The sequence below is a fragment of the Scyliorhinus torazame genome, chromosome 3, assembly GCF_047496885.1.
Source record: "Scyliorhinus torazame isolate Kashiwa2021f chromosome 3, sScyTor2.1, whole genome shotgun sequence".
Classification (NCBI taxonomy): Eukaryota; Metazoa; Chordata; class Chondrichthyes; order Carcharhiniformes; family Scyliorhinidae; genus Scyliorhinus; species Scyliorhinus torazame.
This window is the reverse complement of record NC_092709.1, coordinates 163,648,423-163,674,969: the sequence shown is the minus strand read 5'-3', so window position 1 is coordinate 163,674,969 and position 26,547 is coordinate 163,648,423. Positions and strand designations below refer to the sequence as shown.

Here is a 26,547-nt window from a genome sequence, read left to right as displayed (position 1 = left end):
GTTTCTGATGGGAGCTGCCGAACGTGCGACTTAGCTCCACATAGCCTTTCTACATAGGGGCAGCATGGTAGCATTGTGGATAACACAATTGCTTCACAGCTCCAGGGTCCCAGGTTCGATTCCAGCTTGGGTCACTGTCTGTGTGGAGTCTGCACATCCTCCCCGTGTGTGCGTGGGCTTCCTCCTGGTGCTCCGGTTTCCTCCCACAGTCCAAAGATGTGCAGGTTAGGTGGATTGGCCATGCTAAATTGTCCTGAGTAACCACAATTGTCCTTAATGTTGGGTGGGGTCACTGGGTTATGGGGATAGGGTGGAGGTGTTGACCTTGGGTAGGGTGCTCTTTCCAAGAGCCAGTGCAGACTCGATGGGCCGAATGGCCTCCTTCAGCACTGTAAATTCTATGATAATCTATGATAGCCGCAACCGGAAGCCCGAGCTAGTCAATCTTTAATGGTAAGAGATGAGTTATGTAGTTTGGGAAGAATGTTGCCAGAAGAGGCGGTAATATGTGGAATTCAGGGTGAGAGGAGTAGTGTTCCATTTTATAAGGTAAGGTTGGAAAGTCCAGTGAAGAGTGGTGAAGTGGTAGTAGGAGTAATAGAGAAACTAAGAAACTATCTTGTCCAGGAATACAGTTTATCTTGGGTAATGATATAGCTGGATCGCTGGTGGGAGTGATGCCTTCTGTGGTTGATAAGCCAGTGGAAAATCAGACAACTGAAGTGTTGAAGGATGAATATCCTGGGATTTTTCTGGATTGTGTAGTAACAAGGTCGCAAAGTCACAGGTTAAGACAAGAGGAGAAATCAAAGAGTGAAGATGAAGTTGAAGAGCAATTATCAGAAACGATTTTTGATCAGATGGTTGAAAAATGAAAAAGAACAGGTGGAGGATGAGGTGGATATTTTTAGTTCAAGTAAATTGGTGGAGTTACAACAGAAAGATGTAGAAATAAAACGGATGTTTAAAATGGATAGGCATATGGACGATAAGGGAATAGTGTAGATGGGCTTTAGAGTGGTTTCACAGGTCGGCGCAACATCGAGGGCCGAAGGGCCTGTACTGCGCTGTAATGTTCTATGTTCTATGTATCAGAAAGCATATACGGAAGAGGAATCTGAGTGTATACCAGTGTTATTACCGTAAAAATGATGCCTTGATGAGAAAATGGAGACCTTTACATACGCAGGCGGATGAAAAGTGGGCAGAAGTTCATCAAGTAGTATTCCCGGTAGGGTATAGAAAGGCGGTGTTGCGAGTTGCACATGTGGTACCAGTGGGAGGTCATTTGGGAATAAGGAAAACTCAAGCTAAAATCCAAAAACATTTGAAATGAATGAAATGAAAATCACTTATTGTCACAAGTAGGCTTCAAATGAAGTTACTGTGAAAAGCCCCTAGTCGCCACATTCAGGCGCCTTGGCCTGGACGTCAGAAAGATGTAGTCAAACTTTGTTGATCATGTTACACATGTCAAGTGATAGGGAAACCTCAAGCGGTGATAAAACCAGCGCCCTTAATACCCATTCCAGAATTTGAGGAACCTTTTACAAGGGTCCAAATTGATTGCGTAGGACCGCTTCCGAAAACGAAAAGTTGGAATCAATATCGTTTGACGATAATGGATGTGTCTACTAGGTTGCCAGAGGCCATTCCAGTACGTAATATTACAGCTAAAAAGATTGTGGAGGAGTTACTTTAATTCTTTACCAGATATGGACTATCCACAGAAATACAATCGGATCAAGGATCGAATTTTATCTCAAGGTTATTCAAAGAAGTTATGGATAGCTTAGGAATAAAACAATTTAAATCAACTGCAATACCATCCAGAATCGCAGGGAGCATTAGAAAGGTGGCATCAGATATTAAAGACAATGTTGAGGGCTTATTGTCACGATTATTCAGAGGATTGAGATAAAGGAATTCCATTCGTACTATTTGCAATTAGGGATGCACCTAATGAGTCAACCAAATTTAGTCCTTTTGAACTAATTTTTGGTCATGAGGTAAGAGGTCCACTTAAATTGATTAAGGACAAATTGGTGAGTGTGAAATTGGAAATTACATTCTTGGATGACGTGCCAAGTTTTAGGGAACGATTAAATAGAGCAGGTGAATTGGCCAGACAACATTTAATAGTTGCACAAAATGTGATGAAACGAGTAGCGGACAAGAAATCCAAAGTTTGTAGTTTTGCCAGTGGAGATAAAGTTCTAATATTGTTCCAGTGGTCGGTGAACCTTTAAAAGCTAGGTTTTGTGGACCTTATCAGATTGAAAGGAAATTAAGAGAGGTGAATTATATGATAAAAACACCAGATAGAAGGAAGACTCACCGAGTGTGTCATGTGAATACGCTTAAAAGGTACTTTGAAAGGGAAGGAGAGAAAAAGGAGGAGGTTTTAATGATTCTAACTTAAAGTGACGAACCAAATCCAGATGACTGTGAATTTGACATACCTCAAATTAAATTGGAAAATGAGGATGTTCTTAAAAATTGGGATAAATTGTTGAGTTACCTTCCAGAGGAAAAATGGACTGACCTGAAAGACTTACTGATATCACATGGGCACATCTGTGGAGATAAATTGGGAAGTACAAAAATGGCTATACATGATGTAGAAGTGGGAAATGCTGTTCCAATCAAACAACATCCATATAGACTTAACACTTTAAAATTAGCACAGGTTAACAAGAGATTGAGAGTATGTTTAAAAATGGCATAATTGAAGTGGGTTGCAGCCAATGGAGCTCACCCATAGTGATGGTACCTAAACCAGACGGTAGCCAACGGTTGACTGTGGACTATAGAAAGGTTTATGCAGTTGCAAGAATGGACTCTTATCCTATCCCACGTTTGGAGGATTGCATTGAGAAAGTGGGACAATCAGCTTTTATTTCCAAACTGGATTTACCTTAAAGGTTACTGGCAGGTATCTTTATCCGAAAGGGCGAAAGGGGATTTCAGCTTTTGTGACTCCAGATGGTATATACCAATTCAAAGTTATGCCATTTGGCATGAAAAACGCCCCATCCACATTTCAACGGTTAACTAACAAAGTTGTTTCAGGATTACCCAATTGTGCGGTATACATCGACGATCTGGTAATTTTCAGCCAGACATGGAATGAACAGTTAAAACATCTGATGGAGCTTTTCAATTGACTTCAGGTTGTGGATTTGGTGATAAACCTAGCCAAAAGTGAATTTGGAAAAGCCCAAGTCATTTTCCTTGGCCATATAATCGGACAGGGTCAAATGGTCCCACGGGATGTGAAAACAAAAGTTATTGGGGAGTTTCCGATACCCTCGACATGACGGGAAATAATGCGATTTCTTGGTATGAGTGGATGTTACCGGAAATTTGTACCGAATTTTAGCAGTGTGGTCGCTCCACTGACGGACTTGGTCAAGAAGCGTAACAAATTCCAGTGGACAGCGGATTGTCAACAGGCATTTGACGGCCTGAAGGCTGTGTTCACCACTGCTCCTGTGTTAGCCATCGCAAATTATACAAAACTATTCAAAGTGGCGGTTGATGCGAGTGATTTTGGTGTAGGTGCGGTGATTCTACAAGACGACGACGAAGGGCTAGAGCAGCCTATTGGTTATTTTTCAAAGAAATTGAATTCTCACCAGCAAAAGTATTCAACGATTGAGAAGGAGACTTTGAGTTTGGTGCTGGCTTTGCAACATTTTCACATTTATGTGACCAGCAATCCGTCTGACACCGCTCAGTATGATCGGTACTGATCATAATCCATTGATGTTTTTGGAGCTATTCCGGAATAACAATGCAAGGCTGTTTCGCTGGAGTATATTGTTACAACCATTTCATTTAAAAAGAGTACATGTGGCAGGATGAAGAAACGTGATAGCCGATGCTTTGTCACGAATGTGATGAATGGAAGCAGGTTCAGTTGGAGGAAAAATAACAACAAAACAAAAAGGACTATATTATTATACCTGTTTGCATGTGTTGTTTTTTTTAAACAAAAAAGTATATTTACTGTGTGCATTTCTGAAAGGATACTGAAAAGGCTAAAAATGAAACCATCTTGAAGTTGATGGTTTATTTTTTTTTCTTGGGGAGAGGTGTCATGAGAATGTCACTTTAAGAAATGTTTGGCTGCTCATGTTACTGCAGTGATGTCAGAGTGTGGGTGGAGCGGCTCTGCTTTTTAGTTTCACTTTGAGAAAGGCTTGGGTGTGTCTGTGGTTTTTTGGTTTTGTTTCAGTGTTGGAGCTGAAGCCAGACAAAGCAGCTGCATTGCTGTTCTCTCTGCCATGAAAATACTATCTCTTGATCATTTGGTGAATTCAGAATTATAAATGTTCTCAGTAGTGAATTTAAACCTGATTTGCTTCTGTTAAAAGGTGTTTCTTTTGTCTTTTGGATGTTGTTTGGGAATTTATTAAGGATTACTTAGTGTTGTATTCTTTAGGGGTTGTATTTGAATTAATGGTTGCTAAGATGTTCACTGTATGTTTTAAAAAGGTTAACTTGAGTTCATAGAATAAACATTGTTTTGCTTTAAAAAATACTTTTCGATTTCTGCTGTACCACTCCTGTAGAGTGGGCCATGTATGTGCTCCCCATACCACAATCTATTAAAAGTTGTGGGTCTCCATGATACACTTTTGGGTTCTCTAAACCCTGGCCCATAACAAAAGGCACAAGCTGCTCTGAGAATTTCTTACAGAATTCAATCGGGAAACCATCTGGACCAGGGACTTTGCCTGATTGCATCAATCCAATATATTTTAAGGTTTCATCAGGGATTCCAACTTATCGCTACAATCCACCTCAACAGTTGGGATCAGTAGGCTGTCCAAAAAGTCAGATATGACCAACCTCTGGAGGATCTTCCGATATATTACGATCGTGGTAAAAAAATTCAAAAGCCACATTAACCTGAATGGCGGAAACGAGGTTTCTGCTCAAATTGCGGTGTGTTCTTCCGGGAGGCCGCCTGCCATTTATGCTGGTGAGCCAAGGCGACTGGCCTTATCCCCATGTCTCCTTGGCATTCCCAGTGGAATTAGGGCTGAATGAAACCCTCAGCACTTGGATGGCTTCTGCAGTGGGCCGATATGGCACCAGGACACTGAATACACCGACACCTCCAGGGACTTCTCACCTGCTCCACCACCATCCAGTATTACCCTGATTGTCAATGTCACAGCCCAGGCTCTCTGTTCTATCAGCCACATAAGAACATAAGAACTAGGAGCAGGAGTAGGCCATCTGGCCCCTTGAGCCTGCTCCACCATTCAATGAGATCATGGCTGATCTTTTGTGGACTCAGCTCCACTTTCCGGCCTGAACACCATAACCCTTAATACCTTTATTCTTCAAAAAACTATCTATCTTTATCTTAAAAACATTTAATGAAGGAGCCTCTACTGCTTCACTGGGCAAGGAATTCCAGATTCACAACCGTTTGGGTGAAGAGGTTCCTCCTAAACTCAGTCCTAAATCTACTTCCCCTTATTTTGAGGCTATGATTTCTGCTTTCACCCGCCAGTGGAAACAACCTGCCCGCATCTATCCTATCTATTCCCTTCATAATCTTATGTTTCTATAAGATCCCCCAAGCTCACCGGCATGGAGGTTTTTCAAAACACAGGCCCAATGAAGGATGAAATTACAAAGTGCAATTCTTCAAACACTGGCAAAGATCATAGAATCTAATATGTACATTTAGTCATCATTAACCGGTGGCCTTGCTTTAAATTGGAAAGAAGATGGAGCCCTTCATGCCCCCAGGACATCTCAAAGCGCTTTACAGCTAATTAAGTAGTTTTGCAGTGTGGCCGTGGTTTTAAGGATAGAATGTGGAGCATGATTCACATTTCATTGAAACTTTCAAAACGCTGGAAGCAGGAACCCAAGTGTGTTTTGATCCAGAAATTTGCGGTTAACAAGCGGGGACTTCTCCCCGCTGCACCAAGTGGGGAAACAGCGCTTGACTCTGGGTAGTCCACAGACAAAAGTGCAAGCAGACGACAGGGAGTGAAACTTTGCAGGCATGTTAGTGTACAGGTGTGTAAAACACATTCCTGGAGTGAAGTGCTCACACTGAGTACCTGTGCCCCACTTTGCCTGGGGAGGGGAGGGGCTGGGCGGTGTTGGGAACAGTCCAACATGGAGGCAGCAGGTCGGAAGCAGCGTCTCCACTGACGGAAACTTTTCAGGGTCGAGTTCGCTCCACAACAATAGACCGCGGGACACGAGGAACATACTCAAAAAAAAAACCTACACACAATTTGCCCGCAAGGCCCGGGAATATAATCGAAATCTTCAACAGCGAGAAATCTCACCCTCTTCTCCCCCCAATAAGGAAAAACAAATCTACGTCGATCCCTCTTTATCGCCAAATTTCCGCCGGAGCGACTGCGAAGTTTGAGGTGGCCGTTTCCAGACCTTTCCCACTTCGCCTCTTTCCAGACTGCATTTGCTTCAGGAAGAAAAAGGGGAAGATTTTGAATTGGGTCTGGAGCTGCGGGTCTCTCTCCCGGGAGGTTTGTAAGGGGAGGGGTGTCTGCAGATCAATGTGGGAAGAAGGCTGTGTATTTCTTTGTGTGTCTGCGCTTGCCAGTCGGTCGCCTCTGCTTCAGCCACTCGCAGCTCTCCGCCTGTCTGTCTGTGGCCGCACTCCTCCCCCCACACTCTCGGGCTCTCTCTCCTGGATGTGGCCGGTGAAGAAGCTGCTGCTCGAGTCGGGCGACACAAAGAAATGTGGGCTGATTCCGGCTGGCAGCCGGCATTACGGAGAAAAGAAACGCGAAGCCCGCTGAAGGACGGGGGCCCACCGACTGAATTCAAGTTTTATAAACCGTGTGTGAGAAGCTTGTGAACCCGGGCATCGTGTTTCACCATTTCCAGTACAGCCTTTGAATGGGGAATTATTGTGCTTTGCGGGCCTCTTTGGAGGGGCTTTCCATTCGCTTTTAAGGGGACACACACAAACCGCAGGAAAGTTTGTCCCGATACTGGGATTTACGACCGCCGAAGTTTGTAACTGCACTTCCAGAAAATGAAATCCCGTATCGCCGGCGTGTGTGTGGAGCTGTCAGGGGTGATTTTATTGTTGGCGGTCGGTGCTTGTGTCTCGGTTCCAAGTGGCTGTAAACGGTTGGACGAGCGTCCGAAAAACGCTGGGAAACTCTCTTCCTCCCCGGCGGCCACCCCAGTCCCTGGGACGGCAGACAAGAAAGTCGTGTGCACCAACCTGGAGCTGACTGAGATTTTCCCACTGGATACGCTCCCCAACAGGACAGTCACTTTGTAAGTATTCAAAGAAATGGGCAGCGGGTACTTTGTAGGATGTACGTTTGAATTTGTGGCGAAGTTCGGTCTATGTTTTTGGGCCACTTTTAAGTATATTTCTGAAACGTTTAAGCGCAAGGTTCGGAAGCCCATATGATGGTCGCAGAACGAATGTTTATTTAGTGAAGGGACAATAACCTTGCTCTCCTCAGTGATTGCAGAGTGTTTTGCAGTTGCTCTTCACAAAATCTATATTTAACTCAGAATGATAGAACAAAGAAGGAGGCCATTCAATCCATTATGCTATTTTGGTGGCTCTTTGTTAGTTTAATCCCACTCTGCTCTTACTCATGTCACTTGATCAATCAAAATGAAGACACTAGAGATAGCCGAGAATGGCCCACTTGTAAAATTATGTAACCACATCTAACAGTTTTCTTTTACAAAAGAACTGGAATCCACACATTTTCCTTGGCTCATAGTTATATATTCCCTGCAATCCCATTTTGTTAGTTACAATTTGTAGTTCAGCAGATTCTTATGAAAATATCTTTTGGTGGGGAGGAGGCAGTGGTGGGGAGTGCTGGTTGCACTGAAATTATCCAACTCTTGTCATTGTGCAAATTAATGCACCGATTTGTAATCTAAGAAAACTGGGGCACAGTTTACAAAAATATTCACCAAAAATGATTGTTACTTGAATAGAAAGAACCCTGCATTAAAGGGACGGCACATATTCCAGACAATATGCATGTATTTTAAAACCCTCCTACAATTTTAAGTTCCTAGTACTAATTGAATTCACATTTTCATAACTCATAGTTAGAATCTGTACAATAAAAGCACCAACTTGCACAAAACTTCCATGGGAGATGTTGCTGCAGACCTTTGTTTACAGATATTGAACCATATGTTGCAACATGAATGCAACATGAATGCACCATCAATGGACAATAATACCATTAGTGGTGTGAAGTTTCTTGGCTTTTTACTGCTGCAGTAATACACTCGTGAAGCCTGAATTTGACGATTCCACTTTGGAGTCATGTGGCCTTGACATCTAATTTTCACTGCAAAAGTTTGACATTGGTGCAAAGTAATGTTAGCTTCATACCAATGCTCTACATGCATTGTGTTGTGTGTGTGCGCGCGCACACGCATGTGTAGCTGTTTTTACCTGTGACAGTGGTTTGACTTTGAGTTTGATTTTGTTCAACTGTACTTTAACAGCTCTATGGATTCATGTGCTTCAGGCAACAGCAATCAATGTGATGTACTAATATGGTGAGGAAAAGGCAGGGAATGTTTTTCATATGTAAAAACAACACAGCAAACAGCTAGTTGGTAATTAGAAAAATCTGCATTGTAACTAAAGCAGCTGAAATAACAATTGCAACTAGGATAAAGTAATGTATGACTGATGTGCCTGTTAGACATAAATTATTTGGACCATGGGAACTTTGTCTGGTTATTAAATGTCCCAATGGAATATAATGCCAATCTTGCAAATGTAAGCAAAAGAAAAGTCAAGATCTAGTAGAAGCCATTTGGAACATCAAAGATCATGCCACCCCAGCAGCCTAAGTTTGGCATCCAGATACTAATACAAGATTTTAAAAATGCCCCAAAACCCAAAATGTATTCCATCCCAAAACTTTGTCTTGAAGCTGTATTCATTGTATTAATGTTTTATTGAACAGTACTTGTGTTTTTCTTTCTCTCTGCACTTGTTCATTGCCTGAGCTGCCTGAGGGAAAGAACATTTCCTGCGTGCATGAAGAATGGCATTAGCAGAGGTTTATTAGTCATAGGGGATTAGCACCTTGACCGAGAGATTCATGGTCCAGCAAGGTGTGTGTGAGGAGAAGATTGCGGATTTCATGGCTTCAAAAATGTTATTTGGATTATTCGGATTTGAAGATGTGAGATCTGAATGTTATTTTCTTAGTGTTCAGTTCAGTCACTTTTTAGTCAGTTAATATGCTGATGGTATGTGTACCAGCAGTTGTGAGAAGGCAAGTATTCAAATATGTTGCTGTAGTATTGAGGTTTGGGCATTTTATTTTTCTCTAACATGATTCTTTTGAAGGCACTTCAATTGTGGGTGCAACATTTATTGCTGGAGTGCTTTGATTTAATAACTGGGGATCTGGGGGAATAATATATTATCTGTAATCTGGAAATGAGTAACAGGATGATTAGAAGGTTGGCCGTATAAGATCAGGCATTCTGGCACTGAGCTGGTGCAAGATGTCTAGAGTGGTGAAGTGTCAGAACTCTTGCTGATACTTAGTGAGTGCATAGTGGAGATTGTACTAGATTATGTATAAAATGAGGCAGAAATACATTTGTTTGTGCATCTTGATCTGCAACTGTTGGGGAGCGGTTATCAATTGATTTCTAAATTTTGTGCTTTAACCTCGAGAGAAAAGAAACAACTGCAAGCAAATAGAGGACCATTCTGGAATGATTGAGTAATTTTGTTGTCTGGGGGAGCCTTCGGGATTAAGAGATCATGAGAAGGAGACGGGAAAGAGATTGTTCAAGTATGCATGCCTTTTCTGGGTATTCTTATTAGGACTGCCCTTTCAGAATACATTAGAATTGCATTTCCCTTAAAAAAAATCTAGTTTCTTTGGGTTTGTAACATGCACTTTTTCACCAGGTGAACTAATCCATTTTAATTGACTAGGAAAATTATTTTATTCCATGTTTGAAATAATGATTTTAATATTCCTAATTTACCCTTTGAGAAATGCTAATACAATCAGAACCCTTTGTGAATCTTAATAAATCATTTGATCAATTATCTGATGTTCAAAATTTATTTTATCTGGGATCCACAGATACATAGATTGCCACACATTTTTTCCAGCTTAGTTGGATTTGACATCTGTATAGTAGTTTAAACTCATTGGGTCTTTGGGCCAGTTCAGATGTGAGGCATTCTAAGGTTGATTTGTGGAACAAAAACTCGCATGAAATCATAGAATTTACAGTACATTGGAAAGTTTGTTTTCAGAGAATAACAGAAAATGCTGTTATGGTTGACTCCGGCTTGTTTTTCAGACGAAGTTAACAGTGCCCTTTATAACAAATTTAAAGCTAAGGAAAGGGTTGCTATTTGGTGAAATTATAAGACTGTGATTAGTCAATGGGACTTGTTCTAGTTCATTGGTGGCAAGTGGAATTTCACAGTGCTGTGGCTGTGGTTGTTGTTCTGAGTTACTAATGACTGTTCTGAGGATATTGTTAGCAGGTGATACTCCAGTGTGGGAAAGCAAAACCTGCAGATAACAATGCTATTGCAAGGACTTTAGACTTGAGCAGATGTGTTAGAGCTGGATAAAGACTGGTTTGTAAGTAAGTTTGACTTTGCATTGAAAGGCTAATTAATGTAGTGTGGCAAGATTGTTCAGATGAATCAAATGTTAAGATGTGTATATATCTGTGTGCATATATTTACAAATACAAGGCAACGATTTATACCGTACAAAGCGTTGTCAGAACTATTTGAAAGTGTGATCAGTTATGCCATGAGCTTATTTACAAAATGATAGAAGGATATGAGTCGAACATTTTATTCATTTGGAAACACTTGGAGATTAAAGTTAGGTACTGAAGTTGTAAAGAAGAAAAAATAACCAGGTGAGAGAAATATTAGGCAAGCCTAACTGAAATATCATAATACCAAAGAGGATTTGGTTAAAGGGATTACTGGAGGGCAAAGTTCTATCATGCACCTTTTTTGAGTTTCTCTCTTTCTTAAACTATAACCCTATCAAACAAAATAAAGCAATAATGGGACGGCATGTGGTGCAGTGGATCGCACTGGGACTGTGGCGCTGAGGAGCCGGGTTTGAATCCCGGCCCTGGGTCACTATCCGTGTGGAGTTGGCACATTCTCCCCATGTCTGCATGGGTTTCACCCCCACAACTCTACAAGATGTGCACGTTAGGTGGATTGGCTACACTAAATTGCTCCTTAATTGGAAAAAAAAATAATTGGACACTCTAAATTTAAAAATAAATAAATAATTTAATTCCCTTAGAAATGGATCAGTGAAACTTGCATTTGGCTTCTTGATTTGAGGAAAGCAGTACTGTATCAATTTTTGGAGCATTACAGAATGTCATTCATTAAAACCTCAAAACATAATTTCTGGAACATAACTAGCCTAAGTTCCTTTCCAGTTTTGTGTTGTACGATCAAACCAGCCGACAACTGTGGAGTCTGCGGCACTTTAGTATAGTTTCCACAGTACTACATTTAGCTACTGGGTAATGTAAGGGATAAAACCATACAAACTTACAGTGCAATAGAAAACTATTTTTTCCTGTTGTGTTTACAGTGCTTGACCAAGCCACAGCCTTGTATCTTTCTCTGCTGAAGGTTTATCTATTTTTCAATTAAAAGATGCAGTGCTCTCTCCCTATGCGCCCTGTGGTAACATTTTCTGTGCTCCAATAAAGCTATGTAAAATATTTTCCAAGAGTTTTAAATTTGGTGACATCTCATCAATAACTCCTTGATCTGAGAATATAGGATTTCTTTAATCCTATGAAAAATCTTTGTTTAGATCTCCCGTTAGCTCTGGAAGGCTACATGATATTTTCTCTCATGGAGTGTAAAATATTCACACTGCTCTTAATGCTTGCCTTGCCAGTTTCAACTATTCATAAATCCCAATTAGTTCAGAACACCATGTTCTCCTGTTCTATAGCCATTGTCTCCAACAATGGGCTAACCTATTAACATGGGAACTAATTGGTTAGCTAACATAAAGCAGAGAGTAGGAATAAATGAAATGAAAATCTCGTATTGTCCCAAGTAGGCTTCAAATGAAGTTACTGTGAAAAACCCCTAGTCGCCACATTCCGGCGCCTGTTCGGGGAGGCTGGTACGGGAATTGAACGGTGCTGCTGGCCTGCCTTGGTAATCGGTCATTTTCAGGTTCTCAAGCAGTAACTAGTGCCACAGGGATCAGTGCTGGGGCCTCAACGATATACAATCAATATCAATTAGTTAAATGAAAGGACTGAATGTATGGTAACTGTATTTCCCAATGATGCCAAGATAATTAGGCATGTAGGTTGTCAAGAGGCGGTAAAGAGTCTACAAAGGGATATAGAAAGTGACTGGGCAAAAATGTGGCAGACGGAGTATAATGTGGGAAAAAATGTATTTGTGCACTTGGCTGGAAGAATAGAAAAGCAGCACATTATTTAAATGGAGAAAGATTGCAGAACCTAATGATACAGAGGGATCTGGGTGTCCTGGTACATGAATCACCCAAAGTTAATTTGTATGCTGGTACAGCAAGTGATTAGGAAGGCAAATGGAATGTTGGCATTTATTGCAAGGGGAATGTAATATAAAAGTAGGAAGTTTGCTGCAGCTGTACAAGGTCTTGGTGAGATCAGATCTCGAGTACTATGTACAGATTTTGTCGTCTTATTTGGAAAAAGGGTACAAACATACGAATTAGGAGTGGGCCACTCTTCCCCTCGAGCCTGCTTCACCACTCAAGATCATGGCTGATCCGATTGCAACTTCAACGCCACACATCTGCCTAACCCCGATAATCCTTGTTTTAAAAAAAATATGTTTATTAAACATTTTCCATAATGACAAAACCATACAATACAATTAACCAAAATTACACAATAGAAGAAAGAGATTAACAAGTAAAAGTACATATTAACTTGAACCCCAAAATCCAAGCAACTGATCATGACTAGTTCCTTAAAAGAAGAAATGAACGACTGCCATCTTGGGTAGAACATTTCTAGTGACACACTAATGGTGTACTACTTAACCGTTTCAAAATTTGAAAAAACACATGAGATCACCCAACCAACCCCAGGCATTAGGCGGAGTAGGAGACTTCCACCCAAGCAGAACTCTTCTCTGGGCTATAAACGAGATGAAGGCGAGGACATCTGCCTTCAGCTCTGTCTGAAACACCAGCAAGTCTGATACCCCAAATGTGGCGACGGGTGGGCATAGATCCAAGTCAACATTGCGTATTTCCAACATGGCCCAGAAGCTTACCAACTTGGAACAAGACCAGGATACATGGTGTGATTAGCCGCCCCCCCCCCGAGAGTGATGCTCACATTTGTCCTCCACTCCAGTGAAAAATCTATTCATCCTTGCTTTAGTCAGATGTGCTCTATGCACCTCCTTGAATTGAATCAGACTTAGCCGCGCACATGAAGACGTGGAGTTGACCCTATGAAGGGCCTCACTCCATACCTTACCATCTAGAATGGGACCCAATTCGCCCTCCCATTTTGTCCTCGCCTCACTCAACGGAGCTCACTCTGCTGAGCGGATATGGCCACATATGCCCAAAATAGTCCACCCATCAGACCCGGCCAAAGACCAAATCCTCTTCAACAATGATGAGGGTGGTGCCAAGGAAAAGGCCTTGGGTGAAAAACCGTGAACCTAAAAAGACTGGAACCAGGTAGTTAGAATTTCGGCCAACTCCTCAAAACTGGCAAGCTTCCTTTCCACAAACAGGTCTCCAAACCCTTCCCTTTCCATGACTTAAACAAGTCAAAACCCACTGGCAGAAAAAGGTGGTTGTTGAAGATGGGGGGCTAGCGAAGACAGGGAACAGAGCTTGAACTGCTTCAATATTTTCAGGGTGGACACCACTGGATTCAGGAAAAATCTTACCAGAGAGAAAGGCCATAATAATTGCGCGAAGGCTAGAAACCGTGCAGGAGTTTGCTTCCATTTGTCCCCAAATGGAACCAAGATCACTGAATCACACAATATCTTCTGAATATTGGCTGCCCAATAGTAAAACAATACATTGAGTAGAGCCAAGCCCCCTGACTGTCCATCTCTTTGGGGGGGGGAAAGCCCCACAGATCCTTGGAGTCTTGCCCACTTAGATAAAGGAGGACACTAATTTGTTGACTTTGACAAAAAAGGAGGGGAGTAAAATGGGGAGACATTGAAAAATAAATAAAATTCTCAAAATCTTGTGAGTACATTCATTTTAATAGTCTGAACCCTGTCTGTCACCTCTAAGTCGGACTTGGCACTATCAACCAGTTTATTGTAATGTAATTTATGATGTGAGGCCCAGTTGTGGACCCTCAGATAATGAAAGCTAGTCTTGGAAATTCAAAAAGGAAACGCCCCCAGCTGGGTTGGGCTCTACTTCCTGGCGGGTTGACTGGAAAGCATTCCCCCGAGTCCAAGTTCAACTTGTACTCCGAGAAGGAGCCAAGCTCCTAAGCAGCTTCATTATCTCGTCCATAGAGGGCATTGGGTCCATAATATAGTGAAGTAGATCATCTGGGTACAGGGACACCTGTGCTCCCCCTCTCCCCTCCCCCTGCCTTTGATTTATCCTCCTCCACTTAAAAGAGGGCCTCCACATATTAGCAAAGCCAGAGTTCTGAGCATTCGTACGCGCATTAACAGTTGGGGTTGTTTGCAGTAATTAAATCAGGAAATGAACTTTAAAAAATATATATTTTATTCAAGGCATTTTCAATTTATATACAAAACACAGTAAACATTCATCTTTATACACATGCCAAAATACAAAAATCCCTCCATTCCCTTGGACACCCCACATGTCCCATTTTATAATTATAATGTAAAAGAACAATAACCCATAACAACCCCACCCTCCACTGACCCCTACTGCTCCTTGAAGAAAGTGATGCCAACCTCCACTTTGAGAAGAACCCATCCTTTGACCCCTAATGGCAAATTTTATCTTTTCCAGTTGTAGAAATTCTGCCAGGTCACTCGCCCACCCTGCAGCCTTGGACGGCTCCAGATCCTACCACCCTAACAAGATCTGCCTCCGGGCTAGCAGGGAGCCAAAGGCCAACACATCATCCTATCTCCCCACCTGCACTCCCAAATATTCCGACACCCCAAATATCGCCACTCATGGACTTGGGGCCACGATCACCCCCCAAATCTCTGATATAGCCCCTGCAAAAGCCTCCCAAAACTCCTCCAACTTCAGAACATGAGTGTTATTTGCCAGCCCCCTTGAATACCGCCCACATTTATCCTCCACCTCTGGGAAAAACCAACTAATCTGCAATACTGTCAAGTGCGCTCAATGCACCACGTTGAAATGAATTAGGCTCAATCTTGCACAGGAGGAGGTTGAATTTATCCTCTGCAGGGCCTTGCTTCATGTCCTCGCTTCGATAACCCCCCTCCCCAGAGGCTCCTCACTTCCTTTTTACCTCCTCCAGCGAAGCCCTCTCCCACTCCATTAACTTCCCATAGATATTGGAGACCTTACCCTCCTCATTTCATCCTCCGACACAATCGTTTCAAACAATGACAGGTGGACAAGCCTCTGAAACGTGGCCAGCTCCTTCCTCACAAGTCCCTGATTTGCAAATACCGAAACCCATTACCCCTCGGTTCAACCAATACTCCCAACTCTGCAAACCTGCCCTCCACAAACTCATCCCTGAACCTCTCTATCGCCTCCCATACCCTGAACGTTTAGTCCAACGCTGCACAAATAAATCTATGATTATCACAAATCAATGCCCACAACGACATGCCCTCAGTCTTAAAATGTTGCCTGCACTGATTCAAAGCTCTGCTACCACCACCGGCTCATGGAGTATTGGGCCAGTGAGAATGGAAGAAGTGGCAACACCAGTGTCCTCGCGTCCCCCTACGCAAAGCCTCCCCCATCTGACCCCACACTGACCCTTCCTCCATGACCCGCTTCCGAACCTTCTCCACGTTTGCTGCCCAGTCACAATTCAACAAATTCAGCAATGCCACCCCCAGTGCCCCTTCCTGGCCCTCTCCAGAAACACCCTCCTAACGTGCTTTACCTGCCTATATAAAATCCGAAAGCAACCTATTTAGCTTCCTAAAAATCAACTTTGGCATACAAATGGGGGATTCTGAAAGGTGAACAGAAACTTCGGTACAACTGTCATCATCAACGAAAGCAGAAGAACATCCCACCTCTTGAAGTCCCCCTTCATCCCTTCTACCAAATTGTCCAAATTCAATTTATAAAACTGAGCCCAACTATGCGCCACCCTTATTTCCAGGTATCAAATTCGAAATGACCAGCCAAAATGGCAACTTCCCCAAACCCTTACCCTGCATCTGAGCATTGACCAGGAACACCTCGATCTTTGCCACATGAAGCTTATACCCTGAAAACGACCCAAACTCTGTCAATACCCCCATAATCCTATCCATCCTATTCACCGGGTCTGTGATCTCCAGCAGCAAGTCTTCTGTGTATGGAGCATGGAGGGGCACTCCATGCTCTATAACCCTCTCTCGCTACCTCTCCACTCAGTTGAAGCCCTAAGTGCCAGTGGTTAAATCGACAATGCAAAAAGCAACTGGAGCAGCAGACACCATGGTTCGTTCCCCGGTGCAAACAGAAATATAACAAATTTGTATTATTCATATGTACATCGGCTCTCGGAGCCGTGCATGACATCTTAATCCACCCTACCAACCCTGGCCCCAAACCAAACTGCCCCGAAACTTCAAACAGGTATTCCCACGCAACCCGGTCAAACACCTTCTCTGCGACCATAGATATTATCACTTCCCTTTCCTGACCCCTCGGCGGCGGGGCGGGGGGGGGGGGGGGGGGGGGGGGAGATCACCACATTTAATAACCTTCTAATATTTGACGATAGCTGTCGCCCCTTCACGGACCCCATTTGGTCCTGACCTATCACTATCCATGCACGTTGCCAGCACCTTGGCCAGCACATTTGCATCCACATTTGAAAGTGATATCTACGATATGATCCAAACTCCTGAATCATTATCCTTCTTTAAAATAAGCAAAATTGATGCTTGTGTCAGCATGGGCGGAAGGTCCCCCTTATTGACTGAATAATTAAACATTTCCACTCGGAGAGGCCCCAACTCAATAACGAACATTTTATAAAATTCTACTGGGAATCCATCCGGACCCGGGGCCTTCCCAGATTGCATTGACCCAATGCACCCCATCACCTCCTCCAGCTCAATTGGAGCACTCGGCCGCTGCATCTTCCCCTCCTGCACCACTGGGAGAGGTTTCACTTGTGGAGCCTCGTCCAGTTGTGGGCTACTTGTATCCCCAGATATCTGAACTTGGTTTGGGTCACTTTAAACGTTAGTTGATCCAGCTCCACTTCTCCCTCTTGGGGGTTCACGGGGAAAATTTTGCTCTTCCCCAGATTGATTTTGTAACCTGAGAAGGCACCAAACTCCCTAAGTTCCCATGCTGGCCAGGGGATTCGATATGTAGAGGAACAGGTCATCCACATAGAGTAATACTCTTGTGCTCCCTGCCCGCTCTCCAAATGCCCGTCCACCACTGCTGAGCTAAGGGCGATGGCCAGTGGCTTCATTACCAGTGCGAACAAGAACAGGGTTAAGGGGCACCCCAGCCTCCTTTTCCAATGCAGCCAAAAGTACTCTGAGTTTGTGGCGTTCATCCGTGCGCTCGCAATAGGAGCGCTGTACAGGAGATTCACCCACGTGGTGACCCCTGCTCCAACCCCAAACAGTTCAAGCACCTCTATGAGGTACCTCCACTCTACTCGATCAAAGGCTTCCTCCGCATCCAGGAAAACAATCATCGCTGGTGCCCTTTCCACGTATGGGGTCATTATTACAGTCAGCAGGCGTCTGATGTTCGCTGTTAGCCGTCTGCCCTTGACAAACCCAGCTGCCTCGTCAGAACATTCACTAGGACTTTTACAACGATGTTAAAGAGTGAGATGGGTCTGTATGATCCACACTCTGTCGGGTCATTATCCTTTTTGGGGATCAGTGAGATCGAGGCCTGGGCCAGTGTGGGCGACATCGACGGTGACTTGTTGAACATCTCCCGTAAGTGCAGGGCCAGTGCTGCGGTAAATTTTTTGTCAAAGTCTACCAGGAACCCACCCGGTCCCGGCATTTTCCCTGCCTGCATGGAATTAATGCATTCTACGATTTTGCCCAGCTCTAGCGGTGTTTCCAGCTCACGTTTCCTGTCTTTCCCCACCACTGGTATATCCAGTCTGTCAAGGAACTGCTTAATCTCTGAGTCCCCCTCTGGGGGTTTGGAGGTGTACAGCCCCTGGTAAAAGTTTGCAAAGGCCTTGTTAACCTCGTTTGGGTTTGCCACCATCCTACCATTTCTGTCCCTAACTTGCACTTTCTCTTTTGAAGCTACTTGCTTCCTTAGCTGGTGCGCCAGCATGTGGCTGGCCTTGTCTCCATGTTCGTAAAAGGCCCCTGTGACTGTCGGAGTTGGTGGGCTGCCTTTCTTGTGGAGAGCAGATCAAATTCCATCTGCAGCTTATTTTCTCTCCACCAGCAATTCCACGGTTGGGGCCGTGGAGTACTGCAGATCCACCTCCAGTATGGAGTGATCTAAATGCACATTTGACCCATCGATTGGAATATTTGTAAATGTTATTTCATTGCTGGGAGATGAGAGGGCATTAGAATATTACAGCAACTTTGATCAATGTATTCATATTTTTGTCCACTGCTTGGCTGCCCATTTTTCCTGTCTGTGGACCCTATAAGCTATAATTTCCCTCCCTCTCCCCCCATCCCGATCACTGCCTTCAGAACCTCCCCGTTCTGGTTGCAGGGTACATAACCGTGTGTGGCTTGGGAGATCTTTGTACAGAATTCCTTAACGACAAGGAAAGCCGTATCCAGTCTCCATGGGGGCTGTTGGACCTGGCCCTTCTCCAACCTCCACATCTATGGTGTGAAGATTACTATCGTTGAGTATTCCGCCTTTGTTACCCCTGGGAGCACCATTTTCCCTGCAACAAAAAAGCCTATATGCAAGTAGGCCTTGTGCACGTGGGAGAAGAAGGAGAATCATTTTTCTCTGGTGATTGGACCTCCACCCCCCCCCCCCCCCCCCCCCCAACTCTTAGGTAAGGAGGGATGCTTCCAACCAATAAAACTAAACCTTATACCTAATCCCAAGCTGTAAAAATTCAACCTTGTAAGGTTATTCAACCCTATAAGAACAGGAAAATACAAAAGTAAACATGCACTGTAAATTCTGTGGAACCCCAGCAATCAACATGCCCGTCCCCAACATCCAAACCCAATTACACCATGCCCAACCCAACAAAGTAGTCCACTTCTCCCGGCACGTCAAATAAACAGTCCTTTTCCTCAAAGATCACTCTATGTCGTGCTAGATATACCACACTGAACAAGACTTCACTTTTGTACAGGGCGGGCCTTAGCTTTGTTGAATGCAGCCCTCTTCGCCAGCTTTGCTCCCACACCTTGATAAAACCTGATGGTGTGCCCATTCCATTTGAAGTAACGATGCTCCCGCGCCCATCTCAGAAGCTGCCGTCTCTTTTTGAAGCTATGGAACTTCGCTATTATCGCATGCAGTGGATTCTCAGGGTGAGACCTTTGCCAGAGTGTAGGGTGGAAATGGTCCAGCTCCGGAGGGGTGTGAATCCACCCTCCCCCATCATCTTCCTGAGCATCTGTGCTAACTACTCTGTGGCTGTGTTGGACCTTCCATCACCTCTGGCAGCCCCACAATTTGAAAGTTTTGCCTCCTGGTTCAATTCTCTAACTAATATCCCTTGGCCTTCAACAATTTATTCACTTCAGCCAATCTCTGCTTCCAGTGAGACAATGTGATCACTGTATCTCGAGAGGGCCACTTCCATCTCTTTTATCGTCGCTCCATGGCTTTCACAGTTTCATTGGTCTTCTCCAGAGCCACTCGAATGGTGGCCAAGGCCTCCAACATCGATTTCCGGAGGTCCTCCGACGCAACCCACCAGTGTTTGTCAAATTCCTTTGCCAAGGTACTCTAAAGCACCTCAGCCGTTAGTGTAGTGGCCAGAGCCCCAGAGTCTGCCTCCAGCATTTTATCTGTCAGCGAGCTCGGAGAGTCCTCTGATTCCATCGACGAACTTCTACTATCCATCGTCGTTTCCCTGACTTCTCTGGGCATTTCACTCATATAGGATCCTTATCTCATATTAAGTATGTTTCCAAAAGAAACTGAGAGAAAAGGTCAAAAGGTGCAGTACTTAGTGTGAGCCACCTCGTGTATGTCTTCCCCTTGTATTACGCCACTAGAAGCTACCCCTTGGTAATCAAGAATCTATCCAGCTCTATCTTAAAATATTCAAAGACACTGTTTCCACTGCCTTTTGAGGTAGAGAGTTCCAGAGACCCACGACCTTCTGAGTGAAAAGATTTCTCCTCATCACTGTCTTAAATGAATGACCCCCTATTTTTAAACAGTGACCCCTAGTTCAAGATTCTAGGACAAGAGGAAAACCCCTCTCCACATCAACCCTTTCAATACCCCTCAGAATCTTAAAGGTTTCGATCAAGTCTTACCTCTTACTCTTTTTTTAAAACTTTAGTGGATACAAACCCAACCTCTGCAACCTTTCCTCATAAGACAACGTGCCCATTATTGGTATTAGTCCAGGAAACCTCTGAGATGCTAACACATTTATGGATTTCCTTCAATAAGGTGATCAATACTGTACACAGTACTCCAGATGTGATCTCACCAATGCCCTGTACAACTGAAGCATAACCTCACTATATTTAACCAATTCATTCGAGTTCTTTGAAGGGCTAAGAATGCATTGTGGGTACAGGGGAGTCTGTAGAGGTGATGTACTTGGATTTCCAGAAGGCACTTGATAAGGTGCCACATCAAAGGTTATTGTGTAAAATAGAAGCTCATGGTGTAGGGGGTAACATATTAGCAAGGATAGAAGATTTGTTGACTGACAGAAAACAGAGTAGGCATAAATGGTTCTTTTTCTGATTAGCAGGATGTGACTAATTATGTCCTGCAGGGGTCTTTGCTGGCACCATAACTTTTTACATTTATACAAATGACTTGGATGAGGGGAACGAAGGCATGGTAGCTGAGTTTGCACATGATATAAAGATAGGTAGGAAAGTATGTTGTGAAGAAGACATATGGAGGTTGTGGATGGATTATAGATAGGTTGAGTGAGTTGACAAAAATCTGGCGGATGGAGTACAATATGGGAAAATGTGAAGTTCAATTTGGCAGGAAGATTAAAAACAGTATCACTTAGAATTTTGAGCTGCAGAGGGATCTAGGTGTTCTTGTGCATGAGTCACAAAGTTATTATGCAGATACAGCAAGTAATTAAGAAGGCTAATGGATGCTATCCTTTGTTACGAGAGGAATGGAACTTGAAAGTAAGGATGTTATGCTTCAGCCACTCAGGGCATTGGTAAGACCACATTTCAAATATTGTGTGCAGTTTTGATCTCTACTTGAAGAATCTAGATGCATGGAGGCGTTTCAGAAGAGGTTTATTAGATTGATACCTGGAATGAGTGGATTGTCTTATGAGGAAAGGTTGGACAGACTGGGCTTGTTTCCACTGGAGTTTAAAAACTGAGGGGTGACTTGATTGACGTACACGAACATCCTGAATGTTTTATCAGCCATGATTGAATGGCGGAGCAGACTTGATGGGCCGAGGGGCCTAATTCTGCTCCTATGTCTTATGGTTCTTGACAAGGTGACATGGACAGGATGTTTCTTCTTGTGGCTGATAGAAATGAGGAGAAATGTCTTTCTGAGGGTTATACAATGTTGGAACTCTGCTTCAGAAGGCAGTGGTGACAGGGTCATTGAATATTTTTAAGGCAGAGATGGATAGATTCTTTCTTGTTAGGTAAGATAATCAAAGGTTATCAGGGGTAGGTGGGGATGTGGAATTTGAAACACAAACAGATCAGCCATGATCTTATTGAATGGCAGAGCAGGCTTGAGGGGCAAATGGGCAACTTAGAATCATAGAATTTATAGTGCAGAAGGAGGCCATTCAGCCCATTGAGTCTGCACTGGCCCTTAGAAAGAGTACCCTACTTAAGCCCATGCCTCCACCCTATCCACATAACCCAGTAACCCCACCTAATCTTTTGGACACTAAGGGGCAATTTAGCTTGGTCACTCCACCTAACCTGCACATCTTTGGACTGTGGGAGGAAACCAGAGCACAGACACTGGGAGAAAGTGCAAACTTCACACTGACAGTCACCCAAGGCTTGAATTGAACTCGGGTCCTTGGAGCTGTGAGGCAGCAGTGCTAACCACTGCACCACCGTGCCACCCTTCTCCTATTTCATATATATGTTTAACCACCACAGCCAATGCACCACTGAGCTTGGATTGCTGATTTTTACCAGCTTGTTTTAAACTGTTTATTGAGAGCGGTTTATTGTATTTTGCATACCTACTATTCTGGTCTCATTGTAAATTGGGTTGTCTAACAAAACAATGAAATGGTTTTAGCCTTTTGCGGTTGACTGATAAATGCTGCCATTACTCATTGTAATTTCAGTCATGTGAAATGGAGTTTATTCAGTGCGGGGCCAACATATTAAAGTGCAAGGTACTGAATGCATGATTGCACATTGGTCTATTTATATTTCTGTAGACATGATGCTTAACATCATGTAAATCCTGCAAGTAAATCCTAATTTAGTGTATAATGGGCAATATTAGCAGGACATGGACTTTTGAGTTTCACTCCATTCCTCATTAGATTAAAAAAGCCTAAAAGTCAGAAGTAATTCACTGGCCTCTGAAATTATTACTGATGATTTCACTCTGCTTGATTCTGTGAAGTTGTATTCTCATAATCATAATTATTTAAATTTAATTCAGTCAATTGCCATGTACCTGTAGTCTGGGAAACCTCTATTTGTTGCTGTTTCATGGTATATCTAATCAATTGGATGGTATTGTGCGCATTAGGTGCACACTGATTTGGTTATAGTGTTTTGGGGTTTCAAATAATTTTCATGTGATAATAGACCTAGATTTTCATGTGTTTTCTGTTTGTAAAGGAAGGCAATCTAAGTTTGTTACAAATTTTCCCACCTGTAATTTCTTAGAAAATAATCGAAAAAATAATATATTCTCAAAAGAACCATTTAGACCAATTATTTGTGACCAGTATTGTGGGTGTCAGTGAGGTTCACATACATCATGTGGATTGATTAAAAATGTTCATGATTGTTGCACGTTATTTCTCGTCTATTTAATGACCACAGCCAATAAACCCCCAAGCTCAGATTGTTGATATGTATGAAAGAAAGAGGATTAAGCAGTTTCCATAAGGGAAAGGAAAGATACAAGTGTAGGGAATATGATTTATTTAAATAGTCCTGCATTCTGATATAAAACATTATGAAAAATATTTTCATAAAAATTAGTATTGGAAAAATGGTTGAATATGCCATTTGGATCAATTCATCAGGTTTCTTGCTACCAGGGTGCTCAATGAAATTTGTAAGTGGAAACTTGCTCAAGTTCATAATCATCAAGAGTAAAGATTTTGTGATTACAAGTAGAGTAGGAAAAGTCTTACTTTGCCTGTGAAATTTGAACATTTGATAAATCAGAGCTTGAGCAAGTTTCTATTTACAAATATCATGGAATCTGGCTAAACCATGCTTTGACTTTTAATTTACACGTTGACGTTTTACAAGCTTAAGTCTAGACTTGATTTTCCGCATCACAATAAGCTCTTTTACTCACTCTATTAAATACACAATAATTCAGATGTCTATCCCGTCTGTTTTTGATGACAATGACCTCATTTATAAAATGGCTTCCAAAACCACTCTTGGTAAGTTAGACATCCTCTTGTGGTATTTGCCCCTTTTCACACCCATCAATGTGACCTGTACTCCCTGATTAACTGGTGCCTCAATGCACGCAAGTCAGCAACTCCACTGGCTTCTGTTAATTTATTGAAACTGGCTAGGGAAAACACCAGCCTATGTAAAAAAAATTGTTTATTGTCTATTCTTCTATTCTGAGGTCATGTGACTTGCTCAAATTGTTCACACAAGGGTGAGCAGAATCTTTGGTTGTAATTCATTTTAGTTTGCGACTGCCAGTGAATGGAACAAGATACAACTAAAATTGAAGCTAAATAATTTTATTACCCTGGATGCCTTTTGCTGAAGGGTTCAGGCTCTGACTGATACTTGTACTTCTCTTTCACTGATAATTTGTATTTTGTTGTTTTTAGCATTTAAATTAATTGTATTGTGTCATTTCTGTTGCTACAGTGTTAACCTCTTGGTCAGGTTGTTACTGCAAATGTGAATTGGTTTTAAATTTACTTACCTGACTAAATAAACATTACATTAAAAAAATGACATAATTACTGAAAAGACCCCTGAACTGTTCTGATTGCACCTTATTATAGTTGTTAGAATTCCTTAATTCCTTGTATTGAACCATTTCTGTTTTTCGGAGATTCATCTTCCCCTTTCACTCACTCATTCCTGAATCTTGATATATATATATATATATATATAGTAAATTTTAGTATGCAGAACAATGCATACTCATGGAGATGATGTGCTTGCTGCTATTTGCATTTCATGGGATTTCCATGCATCATCACCATGGCAACAAACAGGCTGCTGCGAACAGAATTCTGAATCCACATTTACAATGCAGATCCAGAATGAACTCCAGTAGAAAGCCTATTATAGTCTGAGATTTGTTTTTGTGTTGGGGCCTATTTGAGGTTGGAATTTGTAAGTTTATACTGCACAACAAAAGTGATTATTGGGATAAAGAGGAAACTGGACTAAAAAATACTGAACAAATGCTGAAGGCCAATTGACACCTGAAAGAAGTGAAAGATTCATGTTTTGAGTGACCTTTTCGAAGGAACAGGAGACGTAGTATTTATTTTTAATTTTAAAAAAGATGCTTGTGTACATATAATATATGTTACATAATATATTTTAAAAAATTATTATTCAGCAAACATCAACACTGTTAAGAAAGTTATTCTGCCCGATGCCCACTACTTATCTCGGAATGTGCATCACCAAATCTTATAGCATGTGGAGGGAAGAAACATTGCATATTGTTTCACCAGGTTAAGGCTGAACAGTTTATTTCCCAGATATCTGTTAGCTTTAGGTTTTTGTGCCCAAACATCCATCTGCATAGTTGGGCTAACCTAGTGACAAGATGATTTTCATTATTGTTTATCAGGTTAAAATAATTACGGAATTTGAAAGGGTTGCAAACTACTTTCTGCTTTGTAATAGTATTTTTTCCTGTATGGAAAACCGTCTGGAAAATTGATATCCAGAATTATAATTCTTGCTCGGCCTTTCTTGGGTGCACATTTGGGCCTTTAACACTGTTTATACAGCTGTTTGCTATTTTAGCTCACAATGTATCACAGTTCTAGTCAAGATTGTTTCCTGCTTAGATTTAAACATGTGTGTCAATCTGTCACGGTGAAGCCTCTTTATTTTTAGTGAATTATTCAACCATTAATCAATGCCTGAATAGTTTGAAAAGCCAGGTATATCCGTTCCATCTATGAGCCATAAAGCTGAAGAATTGAAACTCTGCTGTGAATAAAATGCTGCAGTTATTAGACACTAATGTAATATCAATTAAGGTTTAAGATGGCAGAAAACTGATTAGAAATTGTTTATTCTAAGGATTTATAATGCCTTGATAAGGTGCGTAGAACTTTTTGCAATTAATTGTTCATCACTGGTGGAGCATTTGACATCCATTTCGGAAACTTTGCAACTGCAATATCAGTGCAAAGTGGTTTCAGTTCACATCATTGCTACATTTGTAGCCTGAATCTGGAGACGGGGCCCCAACTCAAGAAGTGAGACTCCCTGGAGGAGATGGTTGCATTTTGTTACTCTTTAGGGATGGTTAAGAGTTCTGACACTCATTTTACGCTCTTAAGTTTAACAGCGTAGAACTCAATCACTTTGCACTGACATTATCTTTATAATGTGTGGACTGTAAACACTCCAAACTGAATTGAATTAAGTATAGCAAGTGATACCTAATCTTCATTTTGGCTTAAATATGTTTATACATATGCACAGCATAGAATTTCCTATTTTTTTTGTTTCACATATTGTGCACTCAATTATTAAGAGTTTTAGATTTTTGTGTTGTAAAACAAATGACACTTTCTTTGAAGAGTTCTGTAAAATAGGGAAAATAACATAAACATAATAATCATGGTAGCTTTTATTAAGATATAAAAGATACAAAAAAAGTCCCATACTACTTTTCACACTAATTTCAGGTCTAACGCATGTTTCTTTTTGTTGAGTTGCTAATTTGGAATGTTAGTGTGGTACAAATCTAAAAGAGCAAATCCAGGCAAGTGAAGTGCATGGTAATTGTAAACTTTAAAAATACTTTCCTGGAATGTGGGCAT

At 42.1% G+C, this 26,547-nt stretch overlaps 1 protein-coding gene across 2 annotated transcripts in view; it reads left to right on the top strand.

The window, feature by feature from the left end:
• The first annotated feature begins 6,123 nt into the window (after positions 1 to 6,123).
• adgra3 (adhesion G protein-coupled receptor A3) overlaps positions 6,124 to 26,547 on the top strand; it is a 272,209-nt gene continuing 251,785 nt past the window's right edge. Inside the window, exon 1 of one of the 2 annotated variants that reach the window (XM_072496488.1) lies at positions 6,124 to 7,293. In XM_072496488.1, the coding sequence (XP_072352589.1) occupies positions 7,043 to 7,293 (251 nt within the window). In that variant the 5' untranslated portion in view covers positions 6,124 to 7,042. The remainder of the gene's footprint in view (positions 7,294 to 26,547) is intronic. The other variant, XM_072496487.1, reaches the window with a different exon arrangement.